This window comes from Ruditapes philippinarum, unplaced genomic scaffold, assembly GCF_026571515.1.
Source record: "Ruditapes philippinarum isolate M1 unplaced genomic scaffold, ASM2657151v2 ctg4157_1_1_1_1, whole genome shotgun sequence".
In the NCBI taxonomy this organism is placed as follows: Eukaryota; Metazoa; Mollusca; class Bivalvia; order Venerida; family Veneridae; genus Ruditapes; species Ruditapes philippinarum.
Genome location: NW_026857621.1, coordinates 95981 through 116898, shown reverse-complemented (window position 1 = coordinate 116898; position 20918 = coordinate 95981). Strand labels below are relative to the sequence as shown.

The 20918-nt window shown below is 31.8% G+C and overlaps 1 protein-coding gene across 1 annotated transcript in view; it reads left to right on the top strand.

Moving 5' to 3' along the window:
• Window positions 1-20436, top strand: part of LOC132750377 (uncharacterized) — a gene marked incomplete at its 5' end in the record, with an annotated part of 46002 nt that extends 25566 nt beyond the window's left edge. The window contains 25 exons of the mRNA XM_060740344.1: window positions 168-341; window positions 917-1045; window positions 1471-1602; window positions 1831-1956; window positions 2270-2401; window positions 2614-2871; window positions 3424-3543; window positions 4078-4200; window positions 4861-4989; window positions 6081-6203; window positions 7260-7526; window positions 8424-8684; window positions 9042-9158; window positions 9616-9870; window positions 10095-10373; window positions 11118-11153; window positions 11495-11607; window positions 12356-12423; window positions 13529-13686; window positions 14001-14109; window positions 14734-14750; window positions 15073-15199; window positions 16409-16590; window positions 18135-18205; window positions 19084-20436. Coding sequence (XP_060596327.1) covers window positions 168-341; window positions 917-1045; window positions 1471-1602; window positions 1831-1956; window positions 2270-2401; window positions 2614-2871; window positions 3424-3543; window positions 4078-4200; window positions 4861-4989; window positions 6081-6203; window positions 7260-7526; window positions 8424-8684; window positions 9042-9158; window positions 9616-9870; window positions 10095-10373; window positions 11118-11153; window positions 11495-11607; window positions 12356-12423; window positions 13529-13686; window positions 14001-14109; window positions 14734-14750; window positions 15073-15199; window positions 16409-16590; window positions 18135-18205; window positions 19084-19143 — 3566 coding nt within the window. The remainder of the gene's footprint in view (window positions 1-167; window positions 342-916; window positions 1046-1470; window positions 1603-1830; window positions 1957-2269; window positions 2402-2613; window positions 2872-3423; window positions 3544-4077; window positions 4201-4860; window positions 4990-6080; window positions 6204-7259; window positions 7527-8423; window positions 8685-9041; window positions 9159-9615; window positions 9871-10094; window positions 10374-11117; window positions 11154-11494; window positions 11608-12355; window positions 12424-13528; window positions 13687-14000; window positions 14110-14733; window positions 14751-15072; window positions 15200-16408; window positions 16591-18134; window positions 18206-19083) is intronic.
• Between the last annotated feature and the right edge of the window lie 482 nt (window positions 20437-20918).

Sequence of the window (20918 nt, the reverse complement as noted above, 5' to 3'; positions counted from 1 at the left end):
TTATTGAAATAACTCATTATAATAACATTGCAATGCTTCATACCATCAGTTGTATCTTTATATAATAAACAAGATTTTGATATTATAGAGGTTATCAACAAACATTATGAAATTGAAAGATAGCATATATTATTGGAAGAAAAAAATGTTTTTTTCTTCCCTTAAAGGATGTATTTGCAAGGCTGGATGGGAAGGAACGGACTGCACTGTTAATGTCAACGAATGTTCTGTGGCAAACATATGTAATGATGATTATAAAACTTGCGTGGATACTTTAGGTTCCTACAGATGTGATTGTATACAACATTATCAGTTAAATACGGAAACTGACAAATGTGATGGTGAGAATTTTGTATATTATCATAATGTTTTCTTGAGAGCGCCGTAAATGTCTTCAATAGATTTCGCCGTAACAGGACCTTACGAGGTACGGAAGAAGCGACTCTGACATGTTCTGGTAAAGTAAAGAGTCCAAAACAAGTAAAAGACAAATATAATACTTTTTGATCTCATTTTTTGATGTTTTAACTATATATATTTAATTGTAATAAAATAGCGTTATATTAGTTTCGTTCTTGCATATTTTGCTAGTAGATCTGGTTATTTGCGTTTGCTTATATTTATTGGAGCAGTAAATAAAACAAAATGAATGCACGTCAAGTTTATAATTAATATTGATGTCAGCTTATTGGCAGTAAAATATCAAGACATATCAAGTCGAATTAAAACTGACTACTAAACGACAAAAACAAACATTGTCTTCTATTCAATCAATACTTAATTTTTCGCTGAAATGATTAATCATTTTGTCCAGACTAAAAGATGAACGAACAGTAAGTGTAGTAACAACTGAGACACGACATGAAGGAAATAAAAACACACATAAAATACAGTTCATAGCTTAGTTTTCTTTCAGATATAAACGAATGCAATGATGCAAATTTGAACAACTGTCAACAACAATGTACAAACACTGATGGTGGTTTTGTTTGTGAATGTTTCAATGGCTACAAGAAAGATCCTTCTGACGCAACAAAATGTATCGGTGAGTAAAAAACAAGCACGAATTATATTTTCATGAGTTGTGACATATGATTTAATGGATATTTAACTTTAGCTACTTCGTCAATACTTTTCCGACATTTAAGTAATGGATTTATGTCACGATGATGTATTCAGAACTAACAGTACAATTTTATTACGGCTCAATTCACAAATAAATGAAATAAACCTTTCTTTGTCGACTTCCAAAGAATTACCCCGGACTTCATTTGTATAGAATACCAATATGGGACATTTGACAATTTGAAATTATCGGATACGGCTAAGTTATCACACTTTTATTGTCAATGAAGCAAATATAAAATGTATATATTGTCATCTTATCACTTAAAGAAATACTGAACATTTTATAAGCGTAGTTTATATTTGAGTAATATTGGAAATCATGGTTGTTCATTAATATTTCAGACGTGGACGAGTGTGATATCGGAAACACAGGATGTCAACAAACGTGTGAGAATACCAAGGGATCTTACAATTGCTTGTGTTATTTTGGATATTCTCTGAACTCCGATCAAAAGTCATGCACTCAGCTTTCAGGTAATTCTTGCAGATAACATATGTCTGTATTTTGTTTGTTTCATGGATTTTGGCACATTATCTGCTCTTATGTTAAGCTCTATTTCTACAGTCTATTAAAAAGGTTTTAATGCAATGTTTTCTTGATACTCGACCGTAAATTTGTCTCCAAGGAGAGTGCTAATAAGGATAGTTGTATTTCTATATTTTTATATGAATTAATAGTCTTTTTCTTCACTTTGTCCTCAGCTGACACCATATGCTCGAACCAGGGTTTGACTTGCGACGGTTACTGTCGGGTTGGTACGGCAACTGCACAGTGTGCATGTCCAGCCGGTTCAGTGCTCGCCGCAGACGACAAGCAGTCATGTATCGGTAAATATGTTTACAAAATTGTCTTTTGGTATTTTTTACGAAACATAAGGAATAGTTTTAAAGAGAATGAATGTTAAAGTGTGTTTTGCTGAACTTTGGCTACCTTACAAAACAAACTATCCACATAAATCACCATTTATTATAAAAACCCATAACTGATTGAGATAAAATGATATTTATTCATTTTGTTAGCATAATCACGAGCATCATTATGGCGGTGGTAGTTGTGGTGTTAATGGCGATACTAAGAAAAAACAACCCGTGGTCAATTTGATTTATATATGCAAATTTGGAAATACATGTAATTTTTCAGATATAAATGAATGCGAAGATAGTACATTAAATAAGTGTGAATACCCTGATACCTGTAAAAATGTTAATGGCGGCTTCACGTGCACATGTCCTACTGGCAAGTTCCTGGAACATGATGGAATAACGTGTACAGGTATATGTAACATTTTTTTACCAATAATTCAATTTTACTTTTTTTAGTCAAATCTTATAAAATCGTAAAATTAATGGGGAGACAAATGTTTTTGTTTTTGGATAAATTTTAATTGTAAAAGGCTGATGCTCATAGAAAACAGGTAAGTTTGATATTTCAGAATTATTAACTTGATAATTTAAAGACATATTTTTTTCCTATTAATTATTTAGTGTGTGACGCGTTCCATTACGGAGAAAACTGCTTACAAGAATGTAAATGTGGCGTCGGAGCGGCTAGGTGTGATCCTATAACAGGTTGTGTATGTAAAGATGGTTGGACCAGTGAAAAGTGTGATTTAGACAGGAATGAATGTGACGTAGCAACTAGCCCGTGCACACGTGTCAATACTGTATGTACTAACACGCCCGGTGGGTTTACATGCCCCTGTAAGGAAGGATATTTCAATAATACGAACGGCCAATGTGAAGGTTAGTCTAAGACCCTTTGTGTATTTTGCTGCAGTTTTGCTAAAGACAATATTTGTTTCTAGCTTCTTGATTAGACGGAAGGTCGATAATTCTGCTAATGTAAAGATGTCCCTGAACTCGCGCATGGATTATTTGTTTGTTTGTTTTGGGTTTTGTGTCACATCGACACAGCATTGGTCATATCCTTACGTTCCAGCTTTACTGGTGGAAGAAGACCTCAGGTGCCGTTCCGTGCATTATGTCAGGCACAAACGAGCACCTGAATAGAACCACCGACGTTCCCTAAGCTAGCTGGATAGCTTCATCACATGAATCGCGCATGGAGGGATATGCTCTATGGTTCTTTTTTAAATTACATCGACATTGAATTTTTCTCAAATATTTGTCAATACAAAATTGGTTATATTCTCAACTGATGTAAATCACTTTTTACAGTCCGGATGATTTACTTATTACGTTAATTACATGATAATTCAGTCATAAATTTACTATTTTCAATAAAAAATACTTTGTGATAAAAACATTAAATTATGTTATAATTGATGTCTACAGATACTGATGAGTGCAACAATCCTCAGCTGAACACATGTACTCAGATTTGTGACAACACACTAGGAAGTTATACATGTAGCTGTAGAGACGGTTATATCCAAGATGGCAACGGGTGCAATGGTAAATCATACAATTATAGTTTATGTTTGCATGATTACGAAACTATCATCATGTAAATATTACTGGTTTCCTTTTTTTGTTACCTTTTTATTATTGTCGCATTTAATGATTAAGGAAGGGACATTGGATTCTTTCATGTGAGAAACCATTCCAATTAGCCCACGGAACTACGGTGGTTCTACTAATGTTACTGTTCGTTCCTGAAATATTGCTCTTAGGTGAACTTGAGGTCTTCTTACACCGGTAAAGCTATAAAGACACCTTATGGCCTCTTCTATGTTTATGCAACGTTAAATATAACTAAACAACCATGTTAATCGTTACTAAACAACCCCGTAAATAATTGAAAATAACTGTTTAAGTTAATACTTAATCTTTATTTGACTCTTCATAATCAATGCACATCGCGTCAACACTATCGTTTTCATGCTTGAGTTTTTTATGCAATCACAAATATTCGTGTATAATAGACAAATAAAAAAAAAATATTGAAGGTGAAAAAGTTTAGCTTATAACCATATATAATTATATCAGATATTGACGAATGTTCCGGAATCAATGACTGTAGTCAAATATGTAACAACTTTGATGGTAGTTACAAATGTTCCTGTAACCCTGGATATATACTGAGTGAAGAGGACCAGAAAACATGCACAGGTATACATGTTTTATTTTCACATCGGGAAAGTTTGTATGTGAGAAAAATTGTGATTTTTTTCAAAAAATGTTTCATTATTTTTAAGATGTTTTACAAATGTTTGAATTAGCGAAGATAGGTGAAATGTACAATTTTGTATATGAAGAAATTAGATAAACACTACAGGAAATTGAAGCCAAAAAATTGTTTCTTAAGCATATGGCTTTGATCAAGCTAGCGTGAACCATGCCAATCGGTCTATAATATCATCCAAATAGATTATATAACAAAACGCAATAAAATAATCTTACCTTCACATGATAAGATTGACTATGATATTCAATACTGCAATACTGGTAGATTATTTAAAAACATCAAACATATAATAAAATGTATTCTAAAAGCCACTGTTCGTGAAGGGCGTTTTGCTCAATCTTTAAATACAATGAAAATGTTCTCTCTCTATCGATCTTACCGTTATAATTTCCGTAAAGTAGGCTTTAGGACGAATTCACGTTAATTAATAATTTGAAATGGCAGCTTATGACATTGATACAGTAAGTTACAGTCTTTCAATGTAAAACTCTTGTCAAAATAATCTTCATTTGAGAATCTGAAACCTTAGGTAAAGAAGTTATAGCAAGGGGAATAACTCATTTAGATTATAATATCGTTTGCAGTACAAACTGAATGCAGTACAGGTAACAGATGCGGTGCCAACACGGATTGCTTAATGATCAATAATGAAGAGTCATGTCCCTGTAAGAAAGGATTTGAAAAGGCAGACGAGGCTGATACATCATGTACAGGTACGTATGATCATATGAACTGTCCAGAGAAAAATCATATCTTTTCTTGGAAGTAATGTTAGAAATAAACATTTATGGCTCATAGTGTTATAGATAAATATTTATGATTTTCGGCAATAAAGGATTATATAGCTCCGTAATTTTTGAAAATTAATAAGGTTTCATTGAAGTTTTATTTTATCGGCAATTAGAGTCTCATTCTCTTAGTTTTATTAACAAATTATTATTTGAAAAGTATTATTTGGAAGAATCGGTTCATTAGACATATAATATAACATTTAATATTAATGTCCACTGAAGGTAATAAATATGAATGTTCACCCGAGACAAGTGATGTAATGCCTGGGTTGTCAATCATGGGTGAACATTCTGGTGGGGGTTATATTCATTTTATTATACCGTACTATTAGTTTTTGATTAGCGTCAGAAATGTCTTAAGCAAATAAATCTGTGACAGATTAGCTGAAAACCAGGCACTCTGAATGCTTGTCTGGAAGTTAGCGGACTGAAATGTGGTGTTTCCGTGTGCCATTACACATTGTTAGCATCTAACGTCACCTCTGACTGTACAGTAAATAATATGTGAAAGTCACAATAATACACACTGTAACATCTCTCACACCACAAACAAAAATTTGTAATTTTAATCATAATCAAAACCATTATATTTTGACATTGTTAAGTAAAATGATTTGTTGTTTTTTTTTGTTTAATTAGTGTACAATGATTGGGAACACCATTTGTAATAAAGAACAGTTTATCACATACCCGTCCGTATATATGGTATTGCACGGCCGTTCATACATTTTGACATGACGTCATTTGCGTTAAACAGGGCAAAATGACGCTTTTAACTACTGGCGCGTCATTAACAAAAAATGGAATACTTGCACTTCACTGTAAACAGTTCATATGTTGGTTAGGTGATAATAAAATACATGTATTATATTTGTGTAAATTCAATTCTGAATTACATGAACACGTTGAATAAAATAATATTGTGCTCGCATAATATGATTTTATACAACTCGTGCAATAAATTCAGTATTGAATTTACACTCGTTCAAAAGCATCTATATATTCGTTTTTAGATATTGATGAATGTAACTCAACACACCCATGTGTTAACGGGACCTGTAATAACAACGACGGCGGGTTTACATGTTCTTGTGAGAGAGGTTTCAAACTGGACAAAGACTTTATCACGTGTACACGTAAGTATACATAACATAGATTTATAGATGCTTTTCACATTGAAATTATAACCTCCCTTGACCGCCATTTTGAGGGTCACTTCTACCATTTTATATGCTTAAGATAACATATAAAATTCCCATAATTCTAACATTTTTAGAAAATTTATAAACAAATACACATTGGTACTATAGTAAAATTTTCCTTCACATGGAAAGAAAGATTATTTATGTATCCATATTTTGACAGTTTTACTAATATAGAATATAGAGCCACTATTGTCAGTGGAGAAACATATTGTAAAAATCAGTATCTAGATATCAATGTTTCCTGAATTGATTGTAATTATCATGTCATAAAAATACAAAGTACAAAATGGACATATCAAATATGTGAGACAGAATAAATGTTATAAAAGTGTTGTTTTTTTTGTGTCGTATAATGTTTTATCTTTTTATATAAAATTCGGTAAATTTAGTCACATATATCAAGCACAAGCGGTCATATGATGTCAATGCGGTTATTTAGAATATAATTAAGATTACATTATCAATGTAGTGGAATTATGGTCTAATATTTCGTATAATAATCTAGCCGTGACAATCCCGCAAAACTAGCAAGATTAAGTATATTCATTATCGAGACACCAAAATTAATAACAATATAGAGGCTGGTTTAACTCCATTGGTGTATGGACTGACCTGAAACTTACTGATGGCACAGGTCTTTTGTGATTGCCTATAGCGTACAAAGGGTTAATGTACAAATATTGTAATACAATGTGTATGGTTTACCCGTTATGGTAAAAATATGTTTAATGTTCAGATACATAATATTACAAAAATATGTTTGAAATTCGAATTACAATTTAATAAGACTATCAGTAGCATACATACATGTTTTGGTTAAGAAATACAGTTAAAATTGAGAAAACAATATGATAATACACGTATAGTAAATGAAGAAATACAGTTTGATATGAATATCATCTTATATTCAATGAATACAAAAAGAAATCGTGAACACTTGTTTCGTCAAGCTTTTTTCGTCATGTTTAACTTTCATATTACTTACAGCATGTCAGTCAGGATCGTTTGGTGTTAACTGTGGCGAGACTTGTGCATGCAAAGAAAGCAACACGGAAACGTGCAATGCTGATACAGGTGCATGCACGTGTAAAACTGGATGGAAAGGAAATGACTGTGGCGCTAATATCGATGAATGCACAGATAATACATATCAACATAATTGTTCTGTAAACTCTACCTGTGTAGACACTGAAGGCTCGTATGTTTGTGAATGTGTTGACGGGTTCTTTAAAAATAGTGAGAAAAACTGTGAAGGTAATATATATTAGAAACATTTCTACTTTAGCATTAATATGTTTTTTTGGGTATAACACATATTATATTAATTAACTTTTCAAATTTAAGCCCGTGTAAGGCTTATATAAGTTCCCCGCGACATTATGAACATAAAACAAGGCCATTATGGCCTAAATGAGAAAACTCGGCTATTACGAGATTGGAAAATTTTGATGGGCTCTCCAGCTCGGCCATTATGAATTTCATATTAGTTTTGTTTCACTTAGTACTAAACTTTTTAAAATTATGTGTAGTTTATTATTAAAATTGTCAATAATTAAGTGTTTTCATAATGTTATTTGGCTTTAGACTGCCATATTAGCCTTCTACCTCATTTTTATAATATTTCTAAATATTGCTTTTCATTGAATAAGATCGATGTTTATATATTAAGCTACTTAGTATATAAACGTGTGCTTTCATTATATTAAGGTTTTTTTTCCCTTTTTCTCAAATATAGGAATATAGGATTACAATTGAATTATGATGAAGTTACATTTAAACATTTGAGAAAATTTTTAAAAAATATTTGCTTCAGATTTTTTGCATTTTTTTCTTCATGTTTAGATATTTCTTTTTCCTTACAAAAAATTCAATATACAAAACGACTGTTTTACTTCGACTTTTAAAAAGGAGAATGAGATAAAAAAAAAATTAAAAAATGCGGCGCCGGGCAATGAACGGCAAATGACACTGATAATTTTTGACGGGTTTATAAATCTATATATATTTAAGTTGTTTAAATATATTTGTGTAGTATATAGTCCGGCAAGACAAAATCTTAGTCTGCCTGGCGGGTCTGCTCATTGACTTTCCCTTACAAAACAATGAGAGTGATATGCTGGAAGTAAAGTAATGTTTCTTTTTTGTTCAAAGTGTGCGACTCCAAGCATTTCGGAAAGAACTGTGCCCAGGAATGTGCCTGTAATTTTGCCAATACCGAAACTTGTGACTCACAAAATGGATCATGTGCCTGCATGACGAGCTGGAAGGGCGACACATGTTCTGAAGACGTGGACGAATGCTCAACGACAAACCCGTGCACGGAAACACATAAAACTCAATGTAGTAATAGTGCCGGTTCTTACACGTGTCAATGTGATTCCGGATTTGAGTTAGATGAGGACAGCTGTGTTGGTAAGTGAAAATGGCAATATGATAAAACTTGTTTAATTTACTAGTAATCAGTCAGTTCATATTAGTGTAAGGCATCGGCTACATACATTAATAAAGATGTTGATATAACTAAACAATTCCTGCTGTTTTCTGAAATAACCAATAATATCTTTGCGTACGTTATTAATTTAAATACTTAAAATAAACTTGTTTGTAAAATTTAGTGTGTCCATTCTGATTCAAGTTAACGTTTTCAATCGGCGTCTACATTTTAGCTAACGCTTAAAACTACAAATCAATAACAGTTCGCTAGCAATAAGACAAAGTGCGGTATTATAATGTTTGTTTATTACATACACGCTGTGATCTATTTCCTAGACACCAATGAATGTCAAAGAGGTACAAGTAATTGCATTCAAAAATGTACAAATACAGAAGGAAGCTTTAATTGTTCATGTGATATTGGACACAGCGGAACCGACAATGATTGTACAAGTAAGTTGTTTTGTACTATAGAGATACCGGAATAAGATACTTCTTATTATTGTAGCGGAACCGGAAGTGATTCTACCAGTAACTTATTATATAGTATAAATGTTAATGCAGATCTAAAATGATTTCACATACAGAGTAAAAGCGCTTTATTGAAATTTCTGAATGTTTTTATGTCACTTCAATTTTGACAACGGGAAATCACCAAAACATTAAACTAAAAAAAATTTGTGAGACACAAGTTAAGATTAATTACATACACATATCACAACGTATACTGAATATGAAATTCTGGTGTATTTTACCTTTAGAAAAATATCAGCATTTCGCAAAGAGAGTAAAAAACTTTACTTAAGAATAATACACCTATGCTTTTCTATTGCAAAGTGTATATGAATATCTAACATATTGATATAAATGAGGAGAAAAAATTTCATTCATATTATTTAACATTTTACAGAATGTGCAGTGGACAAATGGGGAGAACAATGTGCTACTGATTGTAATTGTGACGAAGTTAGGTCCTCGGGATGTGATCATGTGACCGGATGTATATGCAATCCCGGTTGGCAAGGAGCCACGTGTACCGAGGATGTTGACGAATGCAAAACTAATACAGACAGTTGTCCGGCGAATTCTTTATGTACAAATACAGTTGGTAGTCATACATGCGCTTGTAAACCTGGATATGATGAAACTCTGTCCGGTTGTATAGGTAACAATTTAAAATAAGATAATGGAAAAAAATCACATTACTATTCATTAAAACGTTTGTTAAACAGTTAACTTAATGAAAAGTATTTTGAATATAAATGCTGTCAAAACAAGAGACCTTGTACGCATTATTAGTAATTCTTTCGTACATGTATATTCGATGGGCGAGACAAACTCAGTTTTTTATGTAATAATGTTTAATATGATATGTTATATTCTTCACAGAATGCACTAAAAACACTTATGGTATTGGCTGTAACATGACATGTGACTGTGATGCCGACCACACTCTAACTATTACACAAACATGTGATACCACAAATGGCACGTGCTTATGTTTGCCCACGTGGACTGGTACACGCTGTGATATCAATGTGGACGAGTGTACATTAAACACACACAACTGTACGGGAATGTATGAAGGTTGTACCAACATAAATGATGGGTTCAATTGTTCCTGTTGGAGAGGTTACACCAGACACAATAATGGAACTTGTGTTTTAGGTATTTTTTTTTACAAAATCATAAGTTACTCATGTAATCAGAAACTTGTAATCGTTTTGATGCGACACAATTAACCACTCAGGCCTACGGCCTTCGTGGTCAATTCATGCGCATCAAAACTCCAAACCGGTGTTAAATAGCCGATATACACCCCTCAGGCTGATGTTATTTCTTAAATATTAATAAGAAACCGTTATACTTGATTTTTTATAAAAGCTACATACACGAGCATTTGTCATCTTAAAAATACATGATAAGCAAAGATATTTTCATATACAAAAAAGTGTTGTTATAATAATTTCCCTGCTTACTTTCAACTTCTTGTTTTAAAGAACTGAAAAATCTTGTGCCACAGAATAAAAAAACTTCCATTTTACAAGTCAACTTTCTTCTTTTCCTTTTCAATCAGAGAGTTTCTGAAAAAGCTTATAGCTTTCTACTCAATCTTTTATGTATTTGATTGTAATTATATTGCGTTTATATGTTTGATTAAAGTAAAATAATATTTAAACTAATCGGCATCTTAAGATTTGAAACTGTCCATAGTTATTTCAGGGATAAATATCAGTTTTAAACCTAAGCAGCGACACAATATCGAACCATGTCAAATAAATAATCCAGACTTGCAGCCTTACTGAGCATTGTTCTGGTAAAAGAAAGTTGTTATTAATAATAGAAGATAAACCCTTTTATCTATGAATTTTGATTTAAATGTTTGATACCATGATTTGGTTTGTTTTTCAGATGATACACCAGTTCCAACGACGACAGAGACACCAGGTATATTATCAGACTTACTTTTACTTAGTCGAATGACTCTCTTTCCTAGGAACTTCTTGAAGAAAATAACTTTGCAAACTATTCTTCTATTCAAGGTTAAAAATGAAATATAGACTTATATGTGCCAGTGTACATAATGCAAGAATTAAAAGAATATATTTTAAAATCATAACTAAGTGATCTTCGTGTATTTCAATTGCCTTATTTCCATACGTTTTAAATGTCTTATTTTCATGTTGTTACTTACATACATGTATAAACAAATGCACAACAACGTATTTTCTACATTTGAATAAGATTTGCATATATTGTCGATGTTTAGTTGAGGGGTTTTATTTCAGCGGACAAGCGGAAGATCAAAGTACTACTGACACTTGCCATTGATTTACCGGGCGGCGTTGATTTTAATGTCGGAGATACATACAAAACGTACAGTGAGGAAGTCACAAATGAAGTAAGTGAATAAAATGAGTAAATAAACAAACATGGACATGTTCACGCTGTAATAGAAATATGTCTATGTACACAAGGTTAGAACTAAATATATCGGTCATACTAAAATACATGTATTAGCAAGCCTTTTCTGGTCGTTCCCAATGGCAAATATATTTATCTTTTCCTTATCTTTAAGACAAATTCCCAATCGAACTGACATTCTTAATTATAAAACATAGATATTTGACGTTCAGTTTTTTCTAACAAAAAGATATTTCCTCATATTTTATATCTTCAATTTTTAAGTATGTTATGCTTTGATTGATATTTGTTTTGGTTAGAATACAACTGCGCAAATTCAAATACTGCGCCAAAGGATCCTGAAAGGAGGTTTCAAATGGTACAAAATAGTTTTCCCTAAAAATTTCCCGAACTGAGCTAGGTACTTTTTTCACATAAAAGCTAGGAAAGGGCCAAATTATAAATCCTGAGCAAATAAATGTGATTGTTTTAAGATGTATATGAATATGATGGCATGAAAAAGGTAAAATTTTAATTTGAAATATTTTTCACCTATATGTGCAACAAAAACAAGCATGAAATTTATCATAATGCTAATATTGCATTGCTTAAATAAATAAAAAAAAATCTCAGCTTGTTTCTTTTAGAATCTCATAATTACATAGTTACGTCTTAACTAGCGAACAAACTATTCTCATATGTGTGCTATAATAGTAAAATTCTACAATGGGTAATTTATTTTGCAGTTGACGGACCTGTACAAAAGAACCCTTCCAGCAAGGACAGAATTCATCATTAACATCTTAAACTTAACGTAAGTACACTGTTCATCTCCATATCGATCATATCTTTAATTAAAATATCATTGGTAATGTCATTTACTTTTATGTAAGATGTATAATGAACTAATTTTTAGATATAAGGAAGTTATATAACAATATGTGGTTTCAGGAATTTAAGTTTATCCTGATCAGATCAAGATCAGTCTTGTGATAATGCTTTATTCAGTTTATTTATACTTAAAATCTAATTTGATTTTTTTACTAAAAATGATTAATGGTCCATAATGAAAGCTGGGCAAGTCCATTTTAGATGTTTTAGATTAAAGCTTTGAAAGGGTTTAGAAACACATTTATGTCCTAATACAGCAAATGTATTGTAATGAAAAAAGGCAATTTTAAAAAAATATTATACTCAAATTCGATATCTAAACAGTCCCTTTGTAAATATGAAATAAACATGTTTTGACTTCACACAAAGTTAATATGTCATGTTTTAAACTCTACACACATAGGTCGTCACAATATGAATATATAGTGTCGTTAAAAAACCTTGCAGATTTTTTTAAGAAAAGACCAACTTTACTTATCCTGTATGAGAGAACGTGACTTCCAATATAGTTTATTATTCATTTTTATTTGAATTAGACATATTCCGTAAGAATTTCATAGGTTTTGATAAATTTCTTCGATTAAAATATTTTACTCAAATTTTTTGAGCATAGTATATCTTGCCCAAAACGAATCTTTATCCAAAATATATTAACATGAACCAAAAGGGTTTAAAACAGTTGGTTTGTATCATGTACCAACATGACCTGTCTGTTGTAACTTCACAGACAGAATGGGGAAACAAGTCGATTATGTCCCCTTTTTATCTTATTTACTTCCTACCCCGACTCCTGGCGCAATCATAGCGGAGGATGTATTGAATTGCATTTTGGGCATTAAGCGGGAATTTTATTATCTGACTATGCGGCTTTTTTTAAATAAAGAAAGGTTTATGACCTTATTCACCTAACTAAAGGGTATACAAGTAATGTGTTCATCAAATGTTTATTTTACAAATGTGATAAGTGCATTGAAAATATTCGTACTGCAACTAACATGTTTCTGTGTTTGTACTCTTGACATTTTTAGAAGAGGCAGTCTTAAAGTTGAATATGAAGTCATTGTACCTACGGCCGCTGTCTCGGGTGTAGCTGTAGCCAATGCGAAGATAGCGACTGGACAAGAATCACTCCAGATCTTCAACAATAATGCTACTGCTACTAACCTGTCGATCAACGGTGTGACAGGTTTGCAACTCTTTTATAACTATATATTGAATTAAAACCTCCTCGAAATAATTTGAAATACTTTTCATTTACATAGCAAAACGAATGAATAATAAGAAACTGTCACATACTTTTTGTGCCAATTAACAATAATAGTTCGTTGCAAGACAATTTATAAAATGTAGTCTATATCACACAGTAACTAAAAGTTAGGTTTGGTCTGTAGTGTAGTCCATATAGAATAACAGCATAAATTACAGTACATATTACAATAACTTAAGGTAAAATTATAACAATTGAACACAACATCTAAAGGAAAATGTTATAATTTTCAGTGTCAACCGGAACAGAAGACAGTGATGCGCTTATATGTACATTGTTTGAGGCAGCTTCTGGAAAATGTTCATATAGATGTGTAGTAACAGACGACAAACCGGCATGCGAGTAAGTTCATTATATACATTTGTACCATTACTTATAAATATGTTGAGTTTGTGAACTTTTGTTTTGCTACTATTTATAGATATGTAAAGTTTAATGCCCAAACTTGAGCATACTTTAACGGGTTGGTCCGTCTATGTGTACGTCAAATGTTATCCTTATCCGATTGATAACTTAGAAAGTCATGAGCATAAGTTTATAAAGCGTTATTTGGACTATTGACTTGACAAGTTGATGACCCTCACTGATTTTGAGGAACAAGATGATTGCCAGCGTGGCCATGACTACTGACTACTAAAGACTTGTCTTATCAACCAATAATTAATAAACGCTTTTGCCTACAGTCATGTGGTCATGACAATTTATTATTGGTTTTAGGGTCATAAGTTCAAAAGTCATCGCGGACATTTGATCACTTGTAAAAAAATTATTCCGAATAAATATCTGAGAGATTTCTCGCGTACAGTCTTGTATAAATGGACATTTTATATCAAATCTACTCAAACCTTTGTATAGATATTCAACATATCCTAAAATGAAATAACACATATTATAGTAAGATATAAGTTGTTTTTACTCATTAAAGTACATTGTCATTAATTTATACAATATATTTATATGTTTCAGGGCAGAGGACAAGACAGGTAAATATTTATACATTGAACTCTGTAAACATACATGTAACTTTTTCATAACTTTTGGCAACCATTTGAAACAAAATGAATCTTTAATTTGAATTGAAGACATCTGTACTTCATGTTGAGTGACTAAGAGTAGTTTATCCTTTAATATATTTTCATGCCCACATAAATCAAATTATTATTATTATTATAGTTATTATTATTATTGATTATATGTTATGATTATCATTGTTTCGTTTGTTTTATATTTCAAAATAATCATCAAGTTATTAAATTTACAAACGACAGATCATAGAATAATAACTATCATCTATTTTTCCAATAGATCATTTACCACTGATCCTCGGGTTGGGTGTTGGCGTACCAATGTTCTTTATTATTGTGGCAATCATCGTCATCTCTATCTTCTACTATCATTTCCGGAAACAGCGACACTCCTCGGAGGATTTGCGGTAATACAATACATTTTCAGTTTCAGTTATGTGACATATAATTTTAGATAAGTTACCAATACATTTATATACAGGTTGATGTTTTAAGAATATGACGTGAACAATCAGCGGACATAGTAAGATGTGACAGCTTCGCCTAATGTAGATCTTTCAAATTGTAGATATACGCACACTTTAAGACTCTCCATTCATTTACAAAACCCTGAAAAGGCTCATAATTTTATTTATGTTTTACATAGATGCACTAAAGCAGCACTTTGGCACTCAAAACGGAAATAGAAAAAAAATAATAAAGAAATAAAGTTACACAGAATTTAATAGAAAATCGACATTTTGTGCGGTTCCCAGCCCGATTTGAGTTCTTAGCTTAAGTTAAAGGCGTTTAAACACTACAATGCGCAATAAAAATTATTGTTAAAAAAAACGGAATGTGCGAATGATCTGAAATTTTGCGTACAAGTTATTTGTATGGACTTGCATCAAATGGTAAAAAAATCTTGAAAAAGACATTTCCAGTTCTGTCATGATAAAAAAACTCGATGCATTCCTTTATATCTCTATCAGCTAAATGAATACATTTCCCGTTTGATATTTTTGATCATGTATTGAAATATGTTACAACGCAGTATAAATACATATTCCTTGCTAATGTTTTATTTTTACATTGTATCATAGTTTGGGGACCTTTCTGTTGAAAATGTGTCAGAGTTAAATCGTATACATATACATGCACAGTGCGTTAACTAAAGTACAGGTATTAATTACCAGCACTCTAGAGCATGCCCATTGATTGGCTCATTTTTTTCTGGGGTTTACTTATTGTGACGGAAGAGAAAGCGACAGAAATATCATATTCAGATGCTCGTTCACTGGTTACTTTTTTCCTGGAGTTTCATATTGTGACAACAGGGAACGTGTTTTTATGTTTGACTATGACACAGAAGAGAAAGAACATCAAAACACTAGGCTGATTATTAATCTGATTAATACTAGGGGGCTACGCCCCCTCGTACAGATAGCCTCGTGTTTCGATGATCTTTCTATTACAAGACCAACTGGACATGTAGTGCAGTTAAAATTTTGTCATATAAAGGGAAAATATCTTTTGAAAGAATCTAACATTTCTGTCTTTACTTGTTTATTACCTAAAGACAGATACAATGTTTAAGAATGATAAAGTGTAATTGACAGATTGTTTCCTCATTTCAGTGACTTTGACGAGAGGGAAATGGACATGTTCGCCGGCAAGATACCGAGACGTATTAACACTGGAGTATATTCCGGACCACTTAGTGGTACTCTAGATCTCGAGGACTATCCGGTATATCCCGAATACTCCATGGGAAAAAGTCAACACTACTACGATAGATCCAGATCAGATTATGACAATGGTGAGTTTAATGGTAGAGGTGAATTTTTATATGCCCGAAAGAATTTCGGACATATTATGTTATACCCCCTGGCGTCCGTCCGTCTGTCCGTCAGTCCGTCCGTCCGTCTGTCTGTCCGTCCGTCCGTTAGCAATTTGGTTTCCGGAGCATAACTTAAGTTTCATTTGGCCCACAATGTTCAAACTTCATAGGATGATTGTCCATATTGGGTAGAAGACCCCTATTGATTTTGGGGTCATAAGGTCAAAGGTCAATGTCACTATGACCTTAAAACTGAAAACAGTTTCCGGAGCATAACTTAAGTTCCATTTGGCCTACAGGGTTCAAACTTCATAGGATGATTGTCCATATTGGGTAGAAGACCCCTATAGATTTTGGGGTCACAAGGTCAAAGGTCAAGGTCACTATGACCTTAAAACTGAAAACAGTTTCCGGAGCATAACTTAAGTTCCATTTGGCCCACAGTGTTCAAACTTCATAGGATGGTTGTCCATATTGGGTAGAAGACCCTATTGATTTTGGGGTCACAAGGTCAAAGGTCAAGGTCACTATTACCTTAGAACTGAAAACAGTTTCCGGAGCATAACTTAAGTTCTTTTTGACCCACAGTGTTCAAACTTCATAGGATGATTGTCCATATTGGGTAGAAGACCCCTATTGATTTTAGGGTCACAAGTACAAAGGTCAAGGTCACTATTACTTAGAAATTGAAAACAGTTTCTTGAGCATAACTTAAGTTCCATTTAGCCCACAATATTCAAACTTCATAGGATGATTGTCCATATTGGGTAGATGACCCCTATTGATTTTGGGGTCACAAGGTCAAGGTCACTATTACCTTAAAACTGAAAACAGTTTTCGGAATATAACTTAAGTATCATTTGGCCTACTGTGTTTAAACTTCATAGTATGATTGTCCATATTGGGTAGAAGACCCCTAATGATTTTGGGGTCACAAGGTCAAAGGTCAAGGTCACTTTTACCTTAGAATTGAAAACAGTTTCTGGGGCATAACTTAAAGTTCCATTTGGACAACAATATTGAAACTTCAAAGGAGGATTGTTATTTGAAGGAGGTAATACTTTATTTTACTCCCATGTCTTACAAATGCTTCATCTTTTCTAAAAAAAAAAATCACTTTCGGGCATATAATGCTCCGCCTAGCGGTGCTCTTGTTAAAAAGATAACCTGGAGACGATAACAGTAATGGTCAGATTTGTTCACGTTAGATGGTATTATAAAGAGCTAGTGTGTGCGTATGTGCGTGCTTTTGTGTGTGTATTCTGCTAAGGTACCTACCTGCTCACGACCGTATTTATGAAAGAAATGATATCTAATACCTATCATGTCCAATAAACCTGGAGAAGTCGACATACAGTTTCAGTATGTCGTAAAATCGAATTATAATGCACTATATTTACACACATATATACACTCTATTATTTTGGTATATTTAATGCCCCTTCCTTGTCTATAAAGAAATGCGAGCCGTTTTTTATGTAATTTTCGCATGAGGTAAAAAGATTTTATTTTTCTTTTTGCAGCTCGAGAACCTCATGGAAACTCCAATTTTTCGTGGGATTATCTTTTCCGCCAGATGGACCAGGAGAAACCGGTATGTTTAATATAATACACGGACATGGTATCCAGCAAATTTATATTTTTCTCTTGTACAGTTAGGTGTTTTTTGTTTATATAAATTACTAAATGGTAAGATATTGTTACATACCTAGTAAAGTAGATGGTAGAGAGGTGTATGTTTATCAAACTATGGATTGTGGCTTCGAGTTTTACTAGGGTCATGTCAATGTTTTCTGATATGACACCAGCATTGCTTAATTCCAGGAAGCAGGCTTAAAGTTGTTTCAAATAAATATTATTTTTTACGTTAAAATAGTAGTTTTTTTTGTTTGTTTGTTTTTTTTAAAAGGGGATTATCTATGGATATATACATATATGTATAGTCATTTTAAATGCACAGATATTGAAAAGGATATAAAGCTGTATCTTATGAAATATTTTTATAAAATTTATCAACAGTAAAATTATATTGGTTTCATAATCTGATGGTATATTCTCGAAAGAGTTTTAACATAGAATATGTATGTTCTTTAATAAACACACATGCATATTGTTCCTAAACAAAGTAAAATGTACCGAACGAAGTAATATTTTGCCATATTTGATCTATACAAGCATTTTGGAAGAACTCTTAATCTTATTTCAGGCAATACTTTATGGAGAAGCATATATATAGCTTTATACACTTTATATATTATTCAGTAAAACACCTAAAACTTTCATAAGGTAGATATATTGCTGTGAAACTTATTTAATGCGTAAAAACTATGAAACTTATACTTTCTACACTCTCCTATATTTGAAGACCGCTTTCGTTTTCTTTAGTGATTACATATAATAATGTCTTACTTTTCGGACATTGTAAGCGAGCTTTGTGGTCGATTATTCAATGTTATCATGTTTATATTTCAGTTCAAAATAAAAAGACCAACTGTCGACGGAAGATCGCCGCGTGGAAATGATATGTACTAAGACAATTAGGAAATTATTAGTGATACTAGTTCTAATGTGTGAAATTCATGTACAATATTGAAAATGGCATAATTATATATAATATTATATAGCATTTAATCATAGAGAACTTAATTAAATTGCTTGTTACTGTCATTTATAAGATACCTTGTTCACATGAAGAACTGTTTATTAAGATACAGCAAAACAGCGCTATTTAGACCATCAGTGTACCTTGCTAAAATTGTATTAGTTTAAGGTAGATGCCAGCCAAATAGGCATTATTATGTAAAGACATTGATTAATTTAGTGTTGTTTTTTTTTAAATATTTAGTGTTTTTTATAATATTATCTTTAGTGTGTAGTGTATTATATCAATTAGAAATTTTGTTTGGTAGTATGTTTTTAAGAATTTAAGAATTTGAAATATTTCTTTTCTAAACAAAGTCCACAATTATTCTCACATAAAACTATGTAAAGCAGTTTATAATTGTATTTTTCAATTCTTGCCATTATAGAAAAAGATGATATATAGTCATTTAATATACTAAAAGAGTGTTTGTAACAGAAATAATTTATCATGATTAACAATCTATTATTGTTTGAAATTGATTTTTTGTCCAGTAGAATTGTAGTATATTAAATGAATCATAACACATTTAATTTGGTAAATCGGCAGTTTTATAACAATAGTTACCGTTCTTGACCAATTTATTTTTGCAAATGCTTACTTATAAACTCTAACCTATACATAATGTTCACAATGTCACTTTAATGTGAAGTACCCTTCGCCTATATACCTAGAAATTCGTGAAATAAATAAGACTCTTTGTTTCCGGGGAATATGGAAAAAAGTGATAACAAAATCTTTATTTAAGAAGCCAGATAGACTTTAATTCCTACAATATATTCAAAAGTATTTAGTACTTAATCATTTAAATTTAGAGCAGCCACTGGCTGTTTATTATTAGGAATCTTTACAATGTATGTTATTTTAAAGGCACATTGTTCCTCAGAATTGTTTTACAACTTAGAAAGGGAATAGATTCATTTGATAAAGTTTAAATAATGGTTTAAGGGCATGTTAGATACTTACCACCTGAAGAAAGTATCGATAAATTTAAATCTAAAAATGTTTGTTATAAAAGTAGTAAAATGTAAACAAAGTAGTTTTTTACTTCCATACAAGATACTTAATCATTTTAATTGTACTAATTGCCAAACAGCAACACATGAAAAGGATGATTGGCAAATGACAATTTCTTTTTGAAAACTATAACAGGGCACAAAAAATGAAATATTTTGAGAAATAAATAAAGCAATTCTGAGGTACAATTAGCCTTTAACTACGATATGAACTAAACGCTCATTTTTGTTCATATGATGTACTTCATTGTTTCAATTTTCAAAATGTTTATTTTTTATATATAAGAAATTATATTTCAAATATCTATATACATTTATAGCGATTCATAATTTTATCAGGATCATTTATCAATATACAGCAGATGTACATATGTCAGTTTTACTTTGATGACAATCTATTTTATAAGTATATTTAAACATTATATTTTTTAATAAAATTTAATAAAATTTACAAGATGTACTTTGTAAACTTCTTATGTTAATTCAAATTTTAGTCTTAACTATTTGAGAGGGGCCTCTTTGTGCGAGTGGTATAGATAATTTAAAATTTATATGAAGCTAGTTTTCGAAAAGACGGTCGTTAAATAAAGTGACCATAAAGAGACCAGATATGATGAAGTTTTCAGTTATGCCATGGAAACGGAAAAATG